This window comes from Pocillopora verrucosa, chromosome 14 (assembly GCF_036669915.1).
Source record: "Pocillopora verrucosa isolate sample1 chromosome 14, ASM3666991v2, whole genome shotgun sequence".
Lineage (NCBI taxonomy): Eukaryota > Metazoa > Cnidaria > Anthozoa > Scleractinia > Pocilloporidae > Pocillopora > Pocillopora verrucosa.
The window spans coordinates 12,853,735-12,869,168 of NC_089325.1; the positions used below are offsets into that span (position 1 = coordinate 12,853,735).

Sequence of the window (15,434 nt, forward strand, 5' to 3'; positions counted from 1 at the left end):
TGACAGCATTGTTTGAACAGAAGGTGGGTTTTTGTCAGAAGACTTGATGCCTTTGCAGAAGGATAGAATAAAATCAGCTACCTTGGTCGCAAGAAGTGTTGCAGCATTACGAGACAGTCCTTTGAAAAAAATTGTAGATTTCAATGGTACTTGAGCATAGTAGTTGCCATAGAATTTCTCAGCATTCCCAGTTTTGAAATAGTCTTCAAATAATTTCTTTATCACAGTAAATTCTTGTGTTTCTCCTCCAGGCTCTTCATATTCATATTGTTTTAATTCGTTCCTTAGATCTGCTGCAAACACTTCCCTTTCACTAATGTTCTTCAAAGCATTGTTTACTATCTCGGCAAGAATGCTTGGCGTCAAAGTTAAATGATGTGCGTTTTGATCTGCATTGTGCTTTGTAGCTCTGTGCCTTTGGTAGCCTCCTCTTGATTTGTACTTTTTTCCACAGTCGCTGCACACGATCTCTGTTGATTCGACCTGAAAACGAAAAAGTATCAAATCATAATTCAATAATATTGTAGTCTTCAGGTCTCGACTTGCAACGATCTACTGTCACTGGTCTTTTCCTAAAGACACATTTGCCCATATCGAGTTTGTTGTTGTCGTTGCATGCCCCTTGAAGTCTTCTCAAAACAAAGTATAATCGGGCAAATTCAGCACCTAAAGCATCCAGAGCACTTCTGCTAAAGAAATTGAACGCATTTTCTATGAAATTGCTAGTGTATAGAGGGAAAAGAATCATCGAAACCGTCGGATCAATGTTTTATTTACTGTTTTTTGGTTGGCGTGACAGCACAGTCGCGTACAACTCCGTAATTCTTTTGGAAACAGACTAAGTACGGGTGAATGTTTATATAATTGGCACTTACTTCACTAGCAACAGTTGAAAATTGTTCCTGTAGTGCTTCATCTTCGTCAAGAAGGTCTAAAATTGCCTCAAAATCGTCGCCGAACAAGAATAAGTCGTCTCCTGCATCCGCCATCTTTGAAAGTTGTGCACCGTCGCGATCACGTGACAGGTACGTTCAACATCAGAAGCGGCCCTATTGTTTCGCGCTTTGAAGATTGCCGACTTTCATAACCAGTCTCCTCTACTAACTATGATCAGACCCATGATTCGAGCCCCTTAAAAGATGTGCATGGTAGCTCCCGAAGAATCGTTTCTTGACTTCAGCTGGTGCGCTGCTCCTCTGTCATTCACGTGGGGCGAAAGGTAAGTTGTTGACGTTAAAATACATAATAAAATTGTTATTTAGTTGTTTTACACACAAGTGCATCGCATGAGAGTAGGAATCGACGCTAAGGTCAGGCAAACTGATCTCGATCTACAAGCCCGTCATCTCCTGGTGATCTTTGAGAACCTTGAAGCAACTTTGAGAATTATCTTGGGCGAAACTGAGATTGCCTTGAGCAAAACTGAACCTTCGTTAATAAGCAAATCTGAGCATTTAGAAGAATTACTATTAATGTCATAATGTCAACTGCGCGTGCGACAAAGTGAAAATGGGCAATAGAGCAATTTGTAAAGGTAATCCCATGATTTCGAGTGTAATTTGGAATAAATAAGCACAAGTAAATTTTTTTAAAGACTAACAGAATTGAACGAGCCCTACGGGGCTGCCGTCTGTGATCTTTGAAAAAATTAACAAGTGCTTGTTTATTCCAAATTGCACGAGAAAAATCATGTGATTACGTGTAAATAATATACATGAAAAAATACAAGATGGCTTATCATAATTAAGCAGAAGCAAAGCGCGCGCATCAAGTGCAAAAATAACTTATTCAAACCGCGCGTTCGATCAAAACAACCGCGTACGTTTAAAACAATAATATACAATGATATCTTCACATCTTTAAGGCGCAAAAAGGTCTAAAGTCTGGTTAAACAGTTGAAGGAATTGTTCAATCAGTGTCCGAATCACTTTCGATGAAATGGAATCGTCGTTTCCGAGGTTTAACCATGTGTTTTGAATTTCGGCGTAAGATCGCTCGAGCAAAGTGTTAAGCTGGGTCAGCTAGTAATTTTCGATTTCCTTGGCAATTCCCTTATCTAAACGCCACTTCACATCTTTAAGGCGCACATGACGAGCTTTGCTCAGGAAAAGAATTCGCAGCAGGCATCGTAATCTGATGCCGAGGTTAGGGGAAGAAGGTGTTGGGTGGATGTCATCACGTAAATTACACCGCAATGTAATTACATAGACTTGGCACCCACGAATCCGCGAGAGATACGCGATTGCGTGCGAGTTAACGTGGGGTCATTTATTAACAATGAAAATCAAAGTCATGAAATATTAGAAAATTTGCTATGCGTAATGCTCATTAAAAAACTGCGTTCTTTCTGATCCCGCCTGTTTCCTTATTATGACGTTTCTAATCACGTAATCTTTTTAAGATCCTCCCTTTTCACAGAAGAGGCGATACCTGCCAGGCGCCGTATTTATAAAAGTCTCTGTTTCAATAATTTATGTATTCTTTCGCTTGGTTTGCCACAAAACAGCAACAAAAGATATCGTTATTTTCACGTGCCGTTACGACCTTGGCAACAACCATATCAAATTTCCAGTATCACGCCACCTAGTGCATCGATCAATGTTTACGTTTTCCGATCAAAGTTATTGTTTATTGTTATTGTTATTATTTGTTAAGCATCGTGTTTTGGATTTCGAAACCATTCAAAGTGAAGTCATGGAGGCAGTCGGATTGTCGACGTGCGCCTTGCTCCCGGTTGACTTTACCGCTCAGAGTCTTTGCAGGGTTACAAGTGCCACACTTGACCCTTCCAAGCACTGGTATCTACTTTTGAAAGAGGTATGTGGCGTCCCTCTGCGTAAATTTTTCATACGCGATGTATTTAAGATATTTCCCAATGAAATCCAAAGTGTGGCTACGCGGGAACTTCAGCCCGCCAAGTCATCGTTTGGAGTTGTGGAGATGGACAGGATTCCCGACGTCGTCCACGTTGTGTCCACGTTCGGTCTGGTTGCTGGTCTTCTTCGCAAGAAAAAAATTCCCGACGAACTTATTAATTCTGCGGAATTTATGGCAATCGTAAATCTGGTCAACTCCACCACACTAGACTTTGAGTCCGAGGGCACGAAAAATGTATCTTTTGGCGCCAAAACCAGTCAAGACTCCGAGGAGCTCGTTTCCTTGCTTACCGAAAGATCAGCCAGAATAAATTCCCTTGAAGTGGAAGTGAAGGAACTCCAAGCACGGATTTCCCATCTCGAATCGAGCACAGAGGCAAGTCTAGACGATTCTTCCCTTATTAATTCCCCATGTTGCTCATCTACTCCGTTAAGTTCGTCTAGTTCCTCGTGTAGTTCAATCGATGACACAAAGAACTGACCTGATTTAGGAACAATAAACAAGAAAAGACAAGTTCTCAAAAGGTGCAGGAAGATAACAGCTGTCCTTGATGACGTTTCTGAGAGGTACAATGAGTCCATCGCTGCCGTCCTCGGAAACAGCTTCTTTTACGGAACGGATGGGGAAAGGGAAAAAGTACAAGGCATCATCTCAGAAGTCATTGATCTAATCATTACAAAATCAAAGGGTTCGAGGGATGGTCTAACCGAGCTTCTTTCGCTACAAACACTCGCAAATGTTTTCCAAAGCATGCGTGTACCAGACTGGGTGTTGTTGTTTCTTAAGCTCCAAACAAGACTCCCAGATTCTGCATGGCAAACTTTGCTGAACTTGACTCGACTAGGAAAGAGTGGGGTGAGTTACTAACCGTAGAGGTTTTTGCATTCATTAAATTTAAGTATTTTGTTATTTATTTTATTTTCGTTGCTTTGTTTCTACAGCGATGAGCTGTCGGTCATGTGATCCTTTTTCTTACCAGCAATGTAAACCCCATGTAAGGTTGTATTTGACAAAATTCATAGGATTTTTATTTCAAATTTCATGAGGATGATTTTGTGTATCGTGGTGAGACGTACAGCATATTGATTTTTTATGAGTAAAATTACATCTTACACCTCAGGTAAGGTATCCAGTTTTCAAAGGATTCCTCCTGAGAGGGGGAATTACATTTGTTCTTTCAGTGACACGGATGTCGTTACATATGTCGTGACACGCGTCATGACTATGTTCGCAATGTATTATGGATAAATAAGTTTGAGCACGCCTTCAAGATGGCGTGGTAATGTTGTTGTTTATAAATGTTGTTTTTTTTTGGAAAATGAGCCTTTATCCTGTCTCGAATGATTGAGCGAACCGCGAACTACGACAGAGCAACAACAGATTGTTAAAATTGAATATTTTACAATTCAGTTTTATGGCTTGAAAATCAGAACACGATATATAAAGCAGTTATTGAGACTTCTTTTAGTGGGTTATCTTTTAATGTATTTCTGAACATAACTGATGTCAACCTTTTTTAACATTTATAAAGTGACAGTTGATCTAAACCTGTTTCTGGATAATTTTTTTCTAGAGAGCTGGAGACACGCCTGTACTGCTCACCAAAAATGAGATAAAGGCACTGAAGAAACTAGTCTTCTCTGCAGTACAGAAAACATTCAAAATTGCCAAGGTCAAGGATGCAGATTTTGATGCTTGGAATGTGCATCTAAATTCTGTTCTTGTCTGGGCAATTAGGGAGCAGCACCTCCATTCATGCAACTCAGAAGACAAAGAGTTTAACATTAAACTTGATGGACGTCCACTAGGAGGTGTGTTCTCATTTGAGTAAATTTTTTGAGAGTTGTTAGTCTTGAGTATGAAAGTGTAATCCTGGCCAGATTAAGCAAAGGTGTCTTTGTATTGGTTTATTTCAGGTAAAGACCAAGTAGCTGTAGGCCTGGCACCCATTGATTTTAAGAGAGCACACTGTCTATTTACCCCCTTGCAATTGGGAACTGTAAAGAGAAAAGGTAAGTGGTGATTTAAGTAAGACAGGTCAAATAATCAGTGAAGAAAAATTATAATAACTAATTTTACAATTACCATTTCTAATCATTTACAAAAATAAAAAAATACGGTTATAAAATGTGTATTGGATCACATGCTGGTGCATGCAGACAATAGTGCATGTTACTGGTTTTGAAGAGAAGACTTTGAATAATTTTAAAGGCTCTTACATTATTGCCATCATTTTTGCTGTAAATACTAGAATACTCAGAGAAGTGGGATTGCATTAATGAAGGTGCTTTTGCAAGTGTTCTCTTTTAATTTTTTCTCTCCTTTTTTTATTAGGTCAAATTTAAAGCAGTTACTTGAGAACCTCAATAATCAGAAAGATGTCATCAAAAAACATGGAATATGAGTTGATGGTAAAAAGTACAACATTTCTTTCACAGGTAATTTTTAATAAGAGAGATAGAAAGTTAAGAGGAAAAGTAAACTGCAAAATGACAAAGTTTGGAATTAAGTAGGCAAAGCAGCTAAATTTTCTGTTTAATTGAACATTCAGAGTTACTCATTGAAAAAAGGAAAAGAAGACATTCCACACAGAGCCTATTATTACTTCACTGTTCGGTAACTTTGAGTCATTGTTTAATTAAATTAAGTTAAATCATGTGGAGAAGGGAGTTTTCCTGAGACACAATTTTTTTATTTTGTGTTAAGTCTCATGTGTTATGAACATCAAAGTATATTCTGTAATTGTTTCCTTAAATTTCCTTTTTCTGCAGTGACTCTTGATTACAAGGCCTTGCTGCTTCTTCTCTACAAAAAAAATGATGAAGATTTCCTTCTTGGTGGGAAAGGATATGGTGTGGAATTTTGGGTATTTTGTGATGCAATCAGGGTAATTATTTCTCGTGATATTTTCCTTGCTTTTAATTATTTCATCAATTTATGATCAGATCAGTTTTCTGAAAGTAGAATGGCGTCCAGTCAAATTTGAGGTAGTACATGGCTGTAGAGAAAAACAGCCATTGATGACTTTATTTTGTAGAATTGAATGTTTATATCTGTTGTTAAAGTGCATGAAATTACCTAAGAAATTAATTTTAATTAAATATTTATTTTCATTGAGGCCTGTACATGCCATGGAGTTGATGCAGATTAAACCTGTCTAGATTGTTTAAGGTCAAAAGCCAACATTGGAAGGTGAGATACCTGATAAAATTTATTGGTATCATACAGACAAGTTTCATGTGTGGCAATCTAACCCAACCAACTCTCTTTACTTTCTCTCTATACAGGTGTTCAGGCCTTCGAGATGACCTTAATTTCCTATTGGAGGAAGAATTAAGCAGCATTAATCTTTGTTCTCTGCATTGTGAGATGAGAAATTGTGAACAGCTTTTGGGTTCATTGGGGTTGTTTGCCTATCGCATTGGAAGCCTTGATAAATTAAATGAGGATTTGAACAATTATGGTCCTGAAAATTTCCGTGGGTTTCCACGAGTAACTATCAAGGAACAAAAAGGCCAGCAAACAGAAATAATGAGATGAGACAAAACATTCAAGTAGCATCTTTTTCAGGTATGCCATTTGTTTGTTTTCGATAAAATTTATTGTGCCATATTTGTTTATCATTCACCTTAGGCCAGTTATTATTTTTTTATTAGCATTCCCAATGCTATTTATTAGGAATTAGCTAATTCAGTACTTATGAAACATACGGAAGAGCTGTATTAATTCTCAGTAACAGCATGAGACTCATTTGAACAACCAGTTTGTTTTAGAGACAAGGTATATTCTTTTCTGGTAATTTCCATTTACCTGACAAATACCATGTAGTTTTGTGGCTCTTTATGCTAACCACACTGCTAGTGTGTGTCATAACATTTACATTCCTCCAAACTCACAGATGAATATTCTACAAATGATTATTCTTCAGGGTCTACTGAAAGAACAGTTCTACAGAATTTTGAAGACATAGTAGAAAGATCACTGCCCCTGGAGAAAGTGACCCAGTATTATATGGAAAGTCCTGGAGCTGCAAGAAATGTTAATCTTAGCTATGTTGCTTTCTTTGAAGAGCACATAATGGTATGCATTTCACCTTTTGAACCCCAGCCTCAGCATTTATCGTTTATTGGAATATATGATTGTTTGATTGAATCCAGGGAGAATCTGTCAAAATTAAATATGCCTTGAAAATAAGATAAAGCTTAGTTTCAAAAACCTTGTAATAAAGAATTGCTAGCAATGATAATTGTTAAATTTTTGCTAATTGAGAAATGCAACACTTTGATTTACAGTTTGTGAGTGACCTGTTTGACAGGGGAACTTACACACGTGATCATGGCTCTAAAAAAGGAAACAGTTTACCTTGATGAGACAAAAGGTAAAGGCTGCTGAGGTCAATATGCTTAATAACTTAATTTTGGTACATCACATTTACTGCAGATAGCTATTAATGATTACACTGTCACACAGTGAACTACAATTTTTATCCAAGTTTTTCTCTAAAATTGGGCTGTGACACATGGAGGTCCTGTGAATCTAAGTATACAATTTCCATCCACTTAAGTGAACTGTTTTGTCTTTATATTGTTTCTTCTTTGTTGTTTGTCTGCATTGGTGTTCGTAGTGGTATTCACATGAAATAATTTTTCAAATTAAGTAAATCTTGTGTCCATTCTCCAACAGAGCTTAAAGCCTTTTTGCTTAAACTTGAAGAGTGGTGGAAAAAAAAAACAAAATGAGGTGGAAACAGCATTCCTTAAGCTAGAGGAAATGTCAAATGCTGAAGAGCCAGGCAAGAAAAAACAAAAAAGAGGGAGAAAAATTCAGCCAGGGTTTCAACTGTCATCTTAAGTTCTTTTGCCAAATATGCAGCTGAACTTCAAATTGAGATGTTTTCAAAGGTAAGTTGAGAAAATTGTCTATGTTTAAAATCCCACATCAGTAAATGTTATTTAAAGGTTTGCCTGATGCAGTAAGTCACTTTGCAGGTAATTTCTATCAATTAATCAGGGCTGAATTGAAGACTGATGATTGCCTTAAACCATTTATACTAGGTTTGCTGTGATTGGAGAGAAATTGCTCTCACAATGCGTGAGAGAGTCTTTGAAGACCATGAAGAACAACAGATTGACATTTATGATGTGAACGTGATTTTTTTTTCTTGCATTAAGACTTACTGCCTTTTCAATGTTTCAAATATGGATTTAAGAACTTAAATTGTCTGAAATGAGGATACCCAGAAATAATTTAAATTTACTTTTATACATTAGCTTTACTATTATATGCTCTAGGTTTTGGATTAAAACTGCCATCACCAGCAAGTTGATAATTATTAATTACACACTCAGGAAAACTGCTAGCCCCCAATTAATGTACTTAATCTCTCTTTGGTTAGACTTAGTTATGCCACTCTTATCTTCTTGGTCTTTTCATTTAAGTGCAAGGAGTGGGGATTTTTGCTGAATAAGCTGTTTAGTTCCCATCTCGGCACTGGTGATTATGGACACCTAGTTGTCGATCACAGTGCTATGCTTCTTCGGCACTTCTGCTCTTTCTATAAGTACTCAGGGCAAGGATTTGAGTCCTCCCACAAGCTACACCTTTGACCATACGAACTAAAATGAGCTGGTTTCTGAGCTTCATCCTGCACCATATTTCCTTAGGATTAAAAGATATCGAAAACATCAGAATAATAAAAATGAATTTTAAAATATTAAGAATATTACTGCGCGCGCGAAAGTTAACGGGACTTTAGAGAAACGCCCCCCCTGGCGTGACTTACTGGCGTAAATAGGCCAGAATTTAGTCATGATATCTCAAAATACACCTGTCAGCGCTCAAGTCAGATTTCTTGGCCCACATAGCGCTTCAGCTTCCTACCTTGATAGTCATGATGTTCGACCTCTTCGTTTCTCTTCTTATCCTAAAGATCTCGCTCACATTATATCTTCACACAGTTCAAGGAAACGGTAAGTTAAATAATTCCACTGTTGATACCTAAAAAGCTTTAAGGTTTTCCTAACTACACGAAGTGAGGCCTTTTTTATTTATCCATAAGCATCATTCTTCGTATAAAGGGAGAATTTGACTTAGTAAAAGCAAACTGTGCTCTCTCTTCAGGTCGAATTAAAAATTAGAGTGTGCTAGTTTCTGCGCTTTACCCTCGAGGATTTCGTCTTGTACAGATGTTTTCTTCTTTAGCAGTTTTTTTTCTTCGTTGGAAAATAAATTTACTTAAAATTATTGCAATAATTTGTTTCGTTCAGTTTTGATTAACTTTCATTTTTACTTTAGCCATGAAATCTCATTTTGGTTTTTTTTTCTTTGATTTGTGAGAGTTATAAAATTTCCCAAGCTGAACTTCATGTAAAACTGTTTAATTAAAGAAAACCTTAAAAAAAACAACAGTGTAATTATGATATTGAAGTTTGAAAGGCTCACAGTGAGACAAGTGAAAACAGTTTCCGACTAATGTGAACTTCTCCGTTTAATTGCTTTTTTTCAATTAATTATTTATGAAATGATGTCGCCAGTTCTATAGAAATGGGAAAAGTAACTATATATGCAGCTCAAGAAGAAATATTTTAGTTCAAATTAGAAAAAAACAATGGAGATATTCTTCAGTGTTTACTAAAAAGCTTCCGACCCTAAACCGCAGCCCGGAAGCAGAGGCAAGACCATGGAAATATAGAAAGGTGTCATTTGCTTGAGTGTGTAAAAAATGAGAAAAGGGGAAAGCTACCGAATTCCATGAAGATCCGAACTCGGTCGTACCTGTCCAGATTTCGCTTTAGAGTCCATGTTTTAAACTTTTTGGCGAGTTAGCCCTTTCAGGCTCACGTTTGTCAAGTGCTGTGCTCACTTTACTACGTTCAGCGATGTTGAAAGAGGCTTGCGCTCAAACAAACAGAGAAAGAGGGTAAATTGTAATTTCAGATCTGTCGACGAATAGCCAATTAAATTGTCACTATACAAAGTATGCTTCCTACACTGTTGAGCATGAAATTTCTCAGATTTAATTTTTTTGTATGTGTGTGTATCATGTGGATAGTCCTCGATCGTCGGTGGCCCTTCTTCTTACATCGCCAGTCTACTCGTGACGCAACGGTGTCTTTCCTATTCATTTGCAGATGTCTGCAGACAAGCTCGGTACCAACTTCCCCTCATCAATAAATCCCTTATTGGTCACGTGATCATCAGCGTGCTTGTAAATGACAATGACGAGTGCCAGCTTCGATGTTACATAGAACCTAAGTGCCTCTCTTATAATGTGGGACCTCACATGGCTTATGGACACGAATGTGAGCTCAGTGATTCAGATCACGTGCAACAGCCTCAGGATTTGGTCCTCATGCCAGGTTACACGTACATAGGGACTATGGTACAGAGTAGTCGCTGTAGACTCTCTATTTTTAACCTCTTTGATATCTGTCACGTCACCAGGTGTTTCGCCTTTTCGCTGACCCATCCTCTGTGGCTGGGAGAGAACCATTATCAATTTAGGGCGTCTCTTCCACTTCTCATCATTAATTAGAGACTAATACCCTATTAACACCAAAGCTTGAACATGTTTTAAAGTTGTTTTGTTAAACACGCTTTAATTTTTTTTCTTAGTGGAAACAACTTAACCTAATCTTTTTCTACTTAAAATATAGCACATTGGAAATGCAAGTTAGTAAGTACTTGAATCCTATAGAAAAATAAGTTTTTCCAGTTCTCTCTTCATGATTTTCATTCAATAAAAAATCAGTTTAACCAAACATGTTTTGCTGGTGTGAATAGGGTATAAGCTTACTACCAACTTAACTTACTACTTTCTACTTTGCTTTGAAATCGTATCGATTTTAATCACTGCCCTATGATCTGTAAAATTTTACGCTAGAACCATAAAACTGTCGGATTCGATCACCTTGGGATATTTGGCGCGAGAGAGAGAGAGGGAGAGAAAGTAGGAGAGAGATGGCACAGAATAAAACTATTGTCATTGGGTGAAACTCTATCCAGCCACATGAACAACTCTCAATGATTGCACCCTCTATATACATTTTTTGTTTACTTAATAACCACGAGAGTTGGTACAGTATTAGCTGTCCCAAATAACCGTTTGGCTTGGAAAAAACGGGGAAGCCATACTAAAAGGGAACCTCCAAAGGTAGAATAATATGAAAATGGCTTGCATTATGAAGATCGTTTCAAAAATTGCTGTTTTGTACTTCGCTGCCAAACCTTACGTGCCAAGAAATAGAAGAATCGCTCACTGTCCTAAAAAAGTGGAAAATATTTGTGTTCACATGAATAGGACCTTCTTTCATTCATGATCCAACATATATTGAGCTTTAAAACCAGGTTGTTCTGTAAACTCTTAATACGCTTTGAGGACCTACAAGCACTTCTTCAGAGATTATGAGTGGCAGAGCAGCGCATCGAGGCGAGGACGCGCCCATCAAGGCTTTGTTACCCGCCCAAGTTATTAAAATGGCATGTGCGTAGTTTAAATGAATATGTTACATATAAAAAATAAGATATTCTTTACAGAATGGTTGCTCGTTCAGTCCATGTCTAAACAACGCCACCTGCCTTTCGTTGACACCAACAACTTTCCAGTGCGAATGTAGCGAGGGATTTACCGGGTTAAACTGCGAAACGGGTAAGTAGGCCTGGGTGTAGTTTAAGGGCGTCTTGGGATGAAAACGAAAAGAGATTATATTAATATCGCTGCTTACTTTGATACTATGTCTTTAGGAAAGAGTTGCCGGGATATTAAAACTGCATCACCGCACGCTCCAAATGGTATGTACCGCATAAATCCTGATGGCGGGCACAGCTCTATATGGGTCTATTGTGATATGACGTCATTTGGGGGCGGATGGACGATGTGTTACTCAACCAATAACAGCGTTAATCCTAAAAAGGAAGTGACATACAACGAACGTCGGCTATATGGAACAAATGGCTACATAACTAACTGTAATCATATTCAGGTGAGATAAAATCTTTGATAAAGTTAGTCGTCAATAAAAAAATGAAAGAAAAACTCAAACCTAATATCTTGAATTAGCCTAAACTGATTGACATAAATTTTATTCTTCGAACAATAAGGGCCTGGTCACCGGTTATTATTCATCATCCGGAGAGGATTATGGTTGTGTACCCAATAAAATGTACCATAAAATATTTTCTTTTGTTAGCTTACGTTTACTGCTTACATTTAATGTTAAGTTGGGCATGCTACATTATTAACAAGACTGTTGACCCTCAAATAACTCATGAAACTTAATTTCAAGTTCACTTATCTATCGTCGGGTTTCCCAGCATGAATTGCATGTCATTTTACAATTTATTAAGAAAGCACATGGAACATTTTCCCTAAAAAATTATTTTGCAGTTTCGTGAAATTCTTTTTGTTGACGAACTCAAGGGTGACCAGGCCTTCTTTACATATCAGTTTGGCTCCAGTCTCGTACCAGCGGGAAATTACCAAAAACAATTTCCAGGGTTTTGGAGAGCAGGAGGTGTGGCAGACGCAAGATATAATCATGAGCTTCTCATCTGCAATACAAACTTCTACTCTGGATTCATCGTGACAGGCCACTTTTACTACTGCAGGAAACGCTGTACGTCAGCGACTACTTCAAGAGCATTTACTGGTGTGGCCTTTAATGTCAATGGCCACCGGCCTCTTAACAGCAGCCTGATCAGTGTTGGGCTGAGATAAATGAAATTGCCAAGCAGACTCACTTTCATAAACAACGAGGCAACTATACCATGTAAACTATTCAACCTACTCCTAATGCGAGGAACTGAGTGGTCTTCCAACGGCCTAGTGCTTAACCCATTTCCCCCCCTCCCCTTCTCAAATTCCAGAGAAAAAGCCCTCTCTACAAAGAGCACCTCAAAGGCTAACTCGTCCCCAGTCATCTCCCTTATAAATATCGTTCCATTTTAATCACATTAGTGTATGTCTCCCGAGACCACGCCACTGCGTGTGAAATGTAAGATATTATTTAGGATGAGTCAGCTTTAAAAGCCGTTGAAAGGCTAACCTCTAACCAGACACATTTTTAAAGATAAAGCGGGCGGGCCTATTTTCTCTTTCAATTTTGATCGATGTAGCATCAGGCGTTTAATTCAACTACCTAAAACTGACGAATGATCGCTGCAATCATCTGATGATTAGAACCAAAACTGAAAATTTAGAAACTGTGTTGTAGAAAAAAAAGCTATTTCAATCAGTTTTTATCATCGCTAGTTCACAGTTCAAGAATTGGACCACGTTTTAGGCGCGACTCGATGCGACCGAAAACTATTTTGACATTTTGTTGAAAAAAACCGGAGATATTTTCGTTCTTAGGCTGCATTATAGGTCCGTCGAGAGAGCGAAATTCATAGTAGAAGCCCAAAAACTGTAAGTAAAAGGGAATATTCAGTGTCTGAAAGCTTAGAGTACTCAGTGGTATAGATTATTTCTGTAAATGACTCAGACATACTCGGAAAAATTGAATTCTGAGTGCTTCCCATAGGAGTCGGAACTACGACCTTCCAACTGGTACTCTGGATCGATGCTCAACGAGTGACCAATATATCAGTGGCAACCTAGGCCGTTTAACAGCTGGGTACACAGTGACAAAATTCCTGCATACTGCTAAGATAGGATTTTCGATACGTGATGCTTTTACGGAATGATGGTGTAAATAAGAAAGTGGTAATAATTATTATAAATTTTTAGCCTAGATTGTTTCAGTTGACCAAACCAGTTCTCTCAGATAGGCACGTTTGCACAGTGAATAAGTTACGCTTCTCTAGTCTTATTCAGAGAATGCATGATCGAGGGGCATGCGTGGCAACAATATTGCTTAGGAGACAACCTGCGGATTTTTCTTAATTTCCAAAGCAACTTGAATCGATTTCAACTTAAACTGGAAAACACGAAGGCTCCATTTGACACGAAAATATCCTTGTGTATTTGTTCTAAGACGAAATTTGCTTAGAGAAGGGAAATTGTAATATAGCACGATCGATAAATGACGCTTATTAGTTGTACTGATAATCCAAATGAAATGTGTCTATGAAATGTAGCCATAAAAAGCCTTAAAACGTAAATCGACCTATTATTGCATGGTTGTTATAATGAGTTATTATCCGACTGCGCTAAGTAGAGTAAAAATATCACACTGTAAAAAAAACCTGTTTAACCGGTCGGCTGCGCGTGTTACGCTTCACTATCTGCTACGCTTTCGCCGCCTTAGGAGAAATAAGTGCAAAATAAAGCAGTTGTATAGTAAATAACTTATCACACGTTTTCTTGAGTAGTATTGCTAAGTATTTTCACTTGTATTTTGTACTTTGACTCGCCTTACGGGCTCGTCAAAATGCGGCACAACTCTTAAAAATACTTAGCTACACTAACGTCTGATAAGATACATGAAAAAATGACTCAGTTCTGATTGATTAAGATAAATGAAGTTTACAGGTAATTCAATGCATAAGAGGGTTAATTCAGTGCAAAGAGGTAACAAACCAGACTGAATTTGAACTTTTTTGCGCCTTAAAGATGTGAAAATATCATTGTATATTATTGTTTTAATCGTACGCGGTTGTTTTGACCGAACATACAATGTCGCTTGCATTTGAATATATTATTTTTGCACTTATGCGCGCGCTTTGCTTCTGTATAATTATGATAAACGATCTCGTATTTTTTCATATATATTATTAATACGTAATCAAATTACTTTTCTCGTGCAATTTGGAATAAATAAGCACTTGAAATGTTTTTCAAAGACTACGGGCTCGTGCAATTTTGTCGGTCTTTGAAAAAGTTTACTCGTGCTTATTTATTCCAAATTGTACTCGAAATCATGTGATTACTTATACTAATAGGATATATATATCAGAGTAGATCTGAGTGTGCTGAATAAAGTTTTCATGGTTGCTTTTTTGCGTTCAGTCAGTAATCACCGTCAACTGGAGCCCTTAGTGGGCTATCGTTCCCTTTGTAGGCTACTTTCCAGAGTCCTCACCTCTGAGAAAGACACTATTTTACCGCAACACAATGAGGTATCGATCAATATCAGTATCTGAGCAAACTGAGCAACTGCGAACCTATCGAAAGTTTCTAACAAACAAAGAACGTTCGTATCCTGTTGATCAAAAATCGGTCCAGTTAATAAGGTGGGTTTTTTTTTTATCGAGCGTATTTCTCGTACAAAACAAGTCATTCTTCCCGAAAATAACCCATCTGCTTCTATCTACCTGCATTAGGCCGGTGTTAGAGTATTGTGCGCCCTTATATAACCATGCGTTTTCTGCTAATTTAAGCGAAGACCAAGAGCATATTCAGAAAAGCGCGCTTTCCGTAATTCGAATTTCTCCTGGCCTTTCATATCACGTCATTTTAGAATTGTATAACATCAGATCTTTGAAAGGCAGGCGCAAAGAACAATGTTCTAAACTTTTTGACTCAGTCGTATCTGGATACTGCGCATAAACTCCATCATTTGCTGCCACCCAATAACATAAGCAGACACAATTTTAGAAACCAACGCAATTTTATGTTG

General features: G+C 37.7%; 2 protein-coding genes and 1 pseudogene across 2 annotated transcripts in view; 2 read left to right on the plus strand and 1 right to left on the minus strand.

Annotated features, from left to right (window-relative positions):
• LOC131782426 (uncharacterized) overlaps positions 1 to 1,028 on the minus strand; it is a 1,978-nt gene extending 950 nt beyond the window's left edge. The window contains exons 1-2 of the mRNA XM_066160979.1: positions 876 to 1,028; positions 1 to 483 (exon numbers count right to left, since the gene is read on the minus strand). The exon at positions 1 to 483 is cut by the window's left edge and continues 950 nt beyond it. Of these exons, the coding sequence (XP_066017076.1) occupies positions 1 to 483; positions 876 to 989 (597 nt within the window). The 5' untranslated portion in view covers positions 990 to 1,028. The remainder of the gene's footprint in view (positions 484 to 875) is intronic.
• Positions 1,029 to 2,694: 1,666 nt separating this feature from the next.
• LOC131772613 (uncharacterized) lies at positions 2,695 to 8,796 on the plus strand (annotated as a pseudogene).
• A 2,596-nt stretch (positions 8,797 to 11,392) lies between these two features.
• Positions 11,393 to 14,777, plus strand: LOC131784276 (uncharacterized). Its single transcript, XM_059101073.2, has 3 exons — positions 11,393 to 11,524; positions 11,620 to 11,858; positions 12,263 to 14,777. Exons 2-3 carry the CDS (start codon positions 11,670 to 11,672, stop codon positions 12,590 to 12,592), a joined length of 519 nt encoding a protein of 172 aa, XP_058957056.2. The 5' UTR covers positions 11,393 to 11,524; positions 11,620 to 11,669; the 3' UTR covers positions 12,593 to 14,777.
• The last annotated feature ends 657 nt before the right edge of the window (positions 14,778 to 15,434 follow it).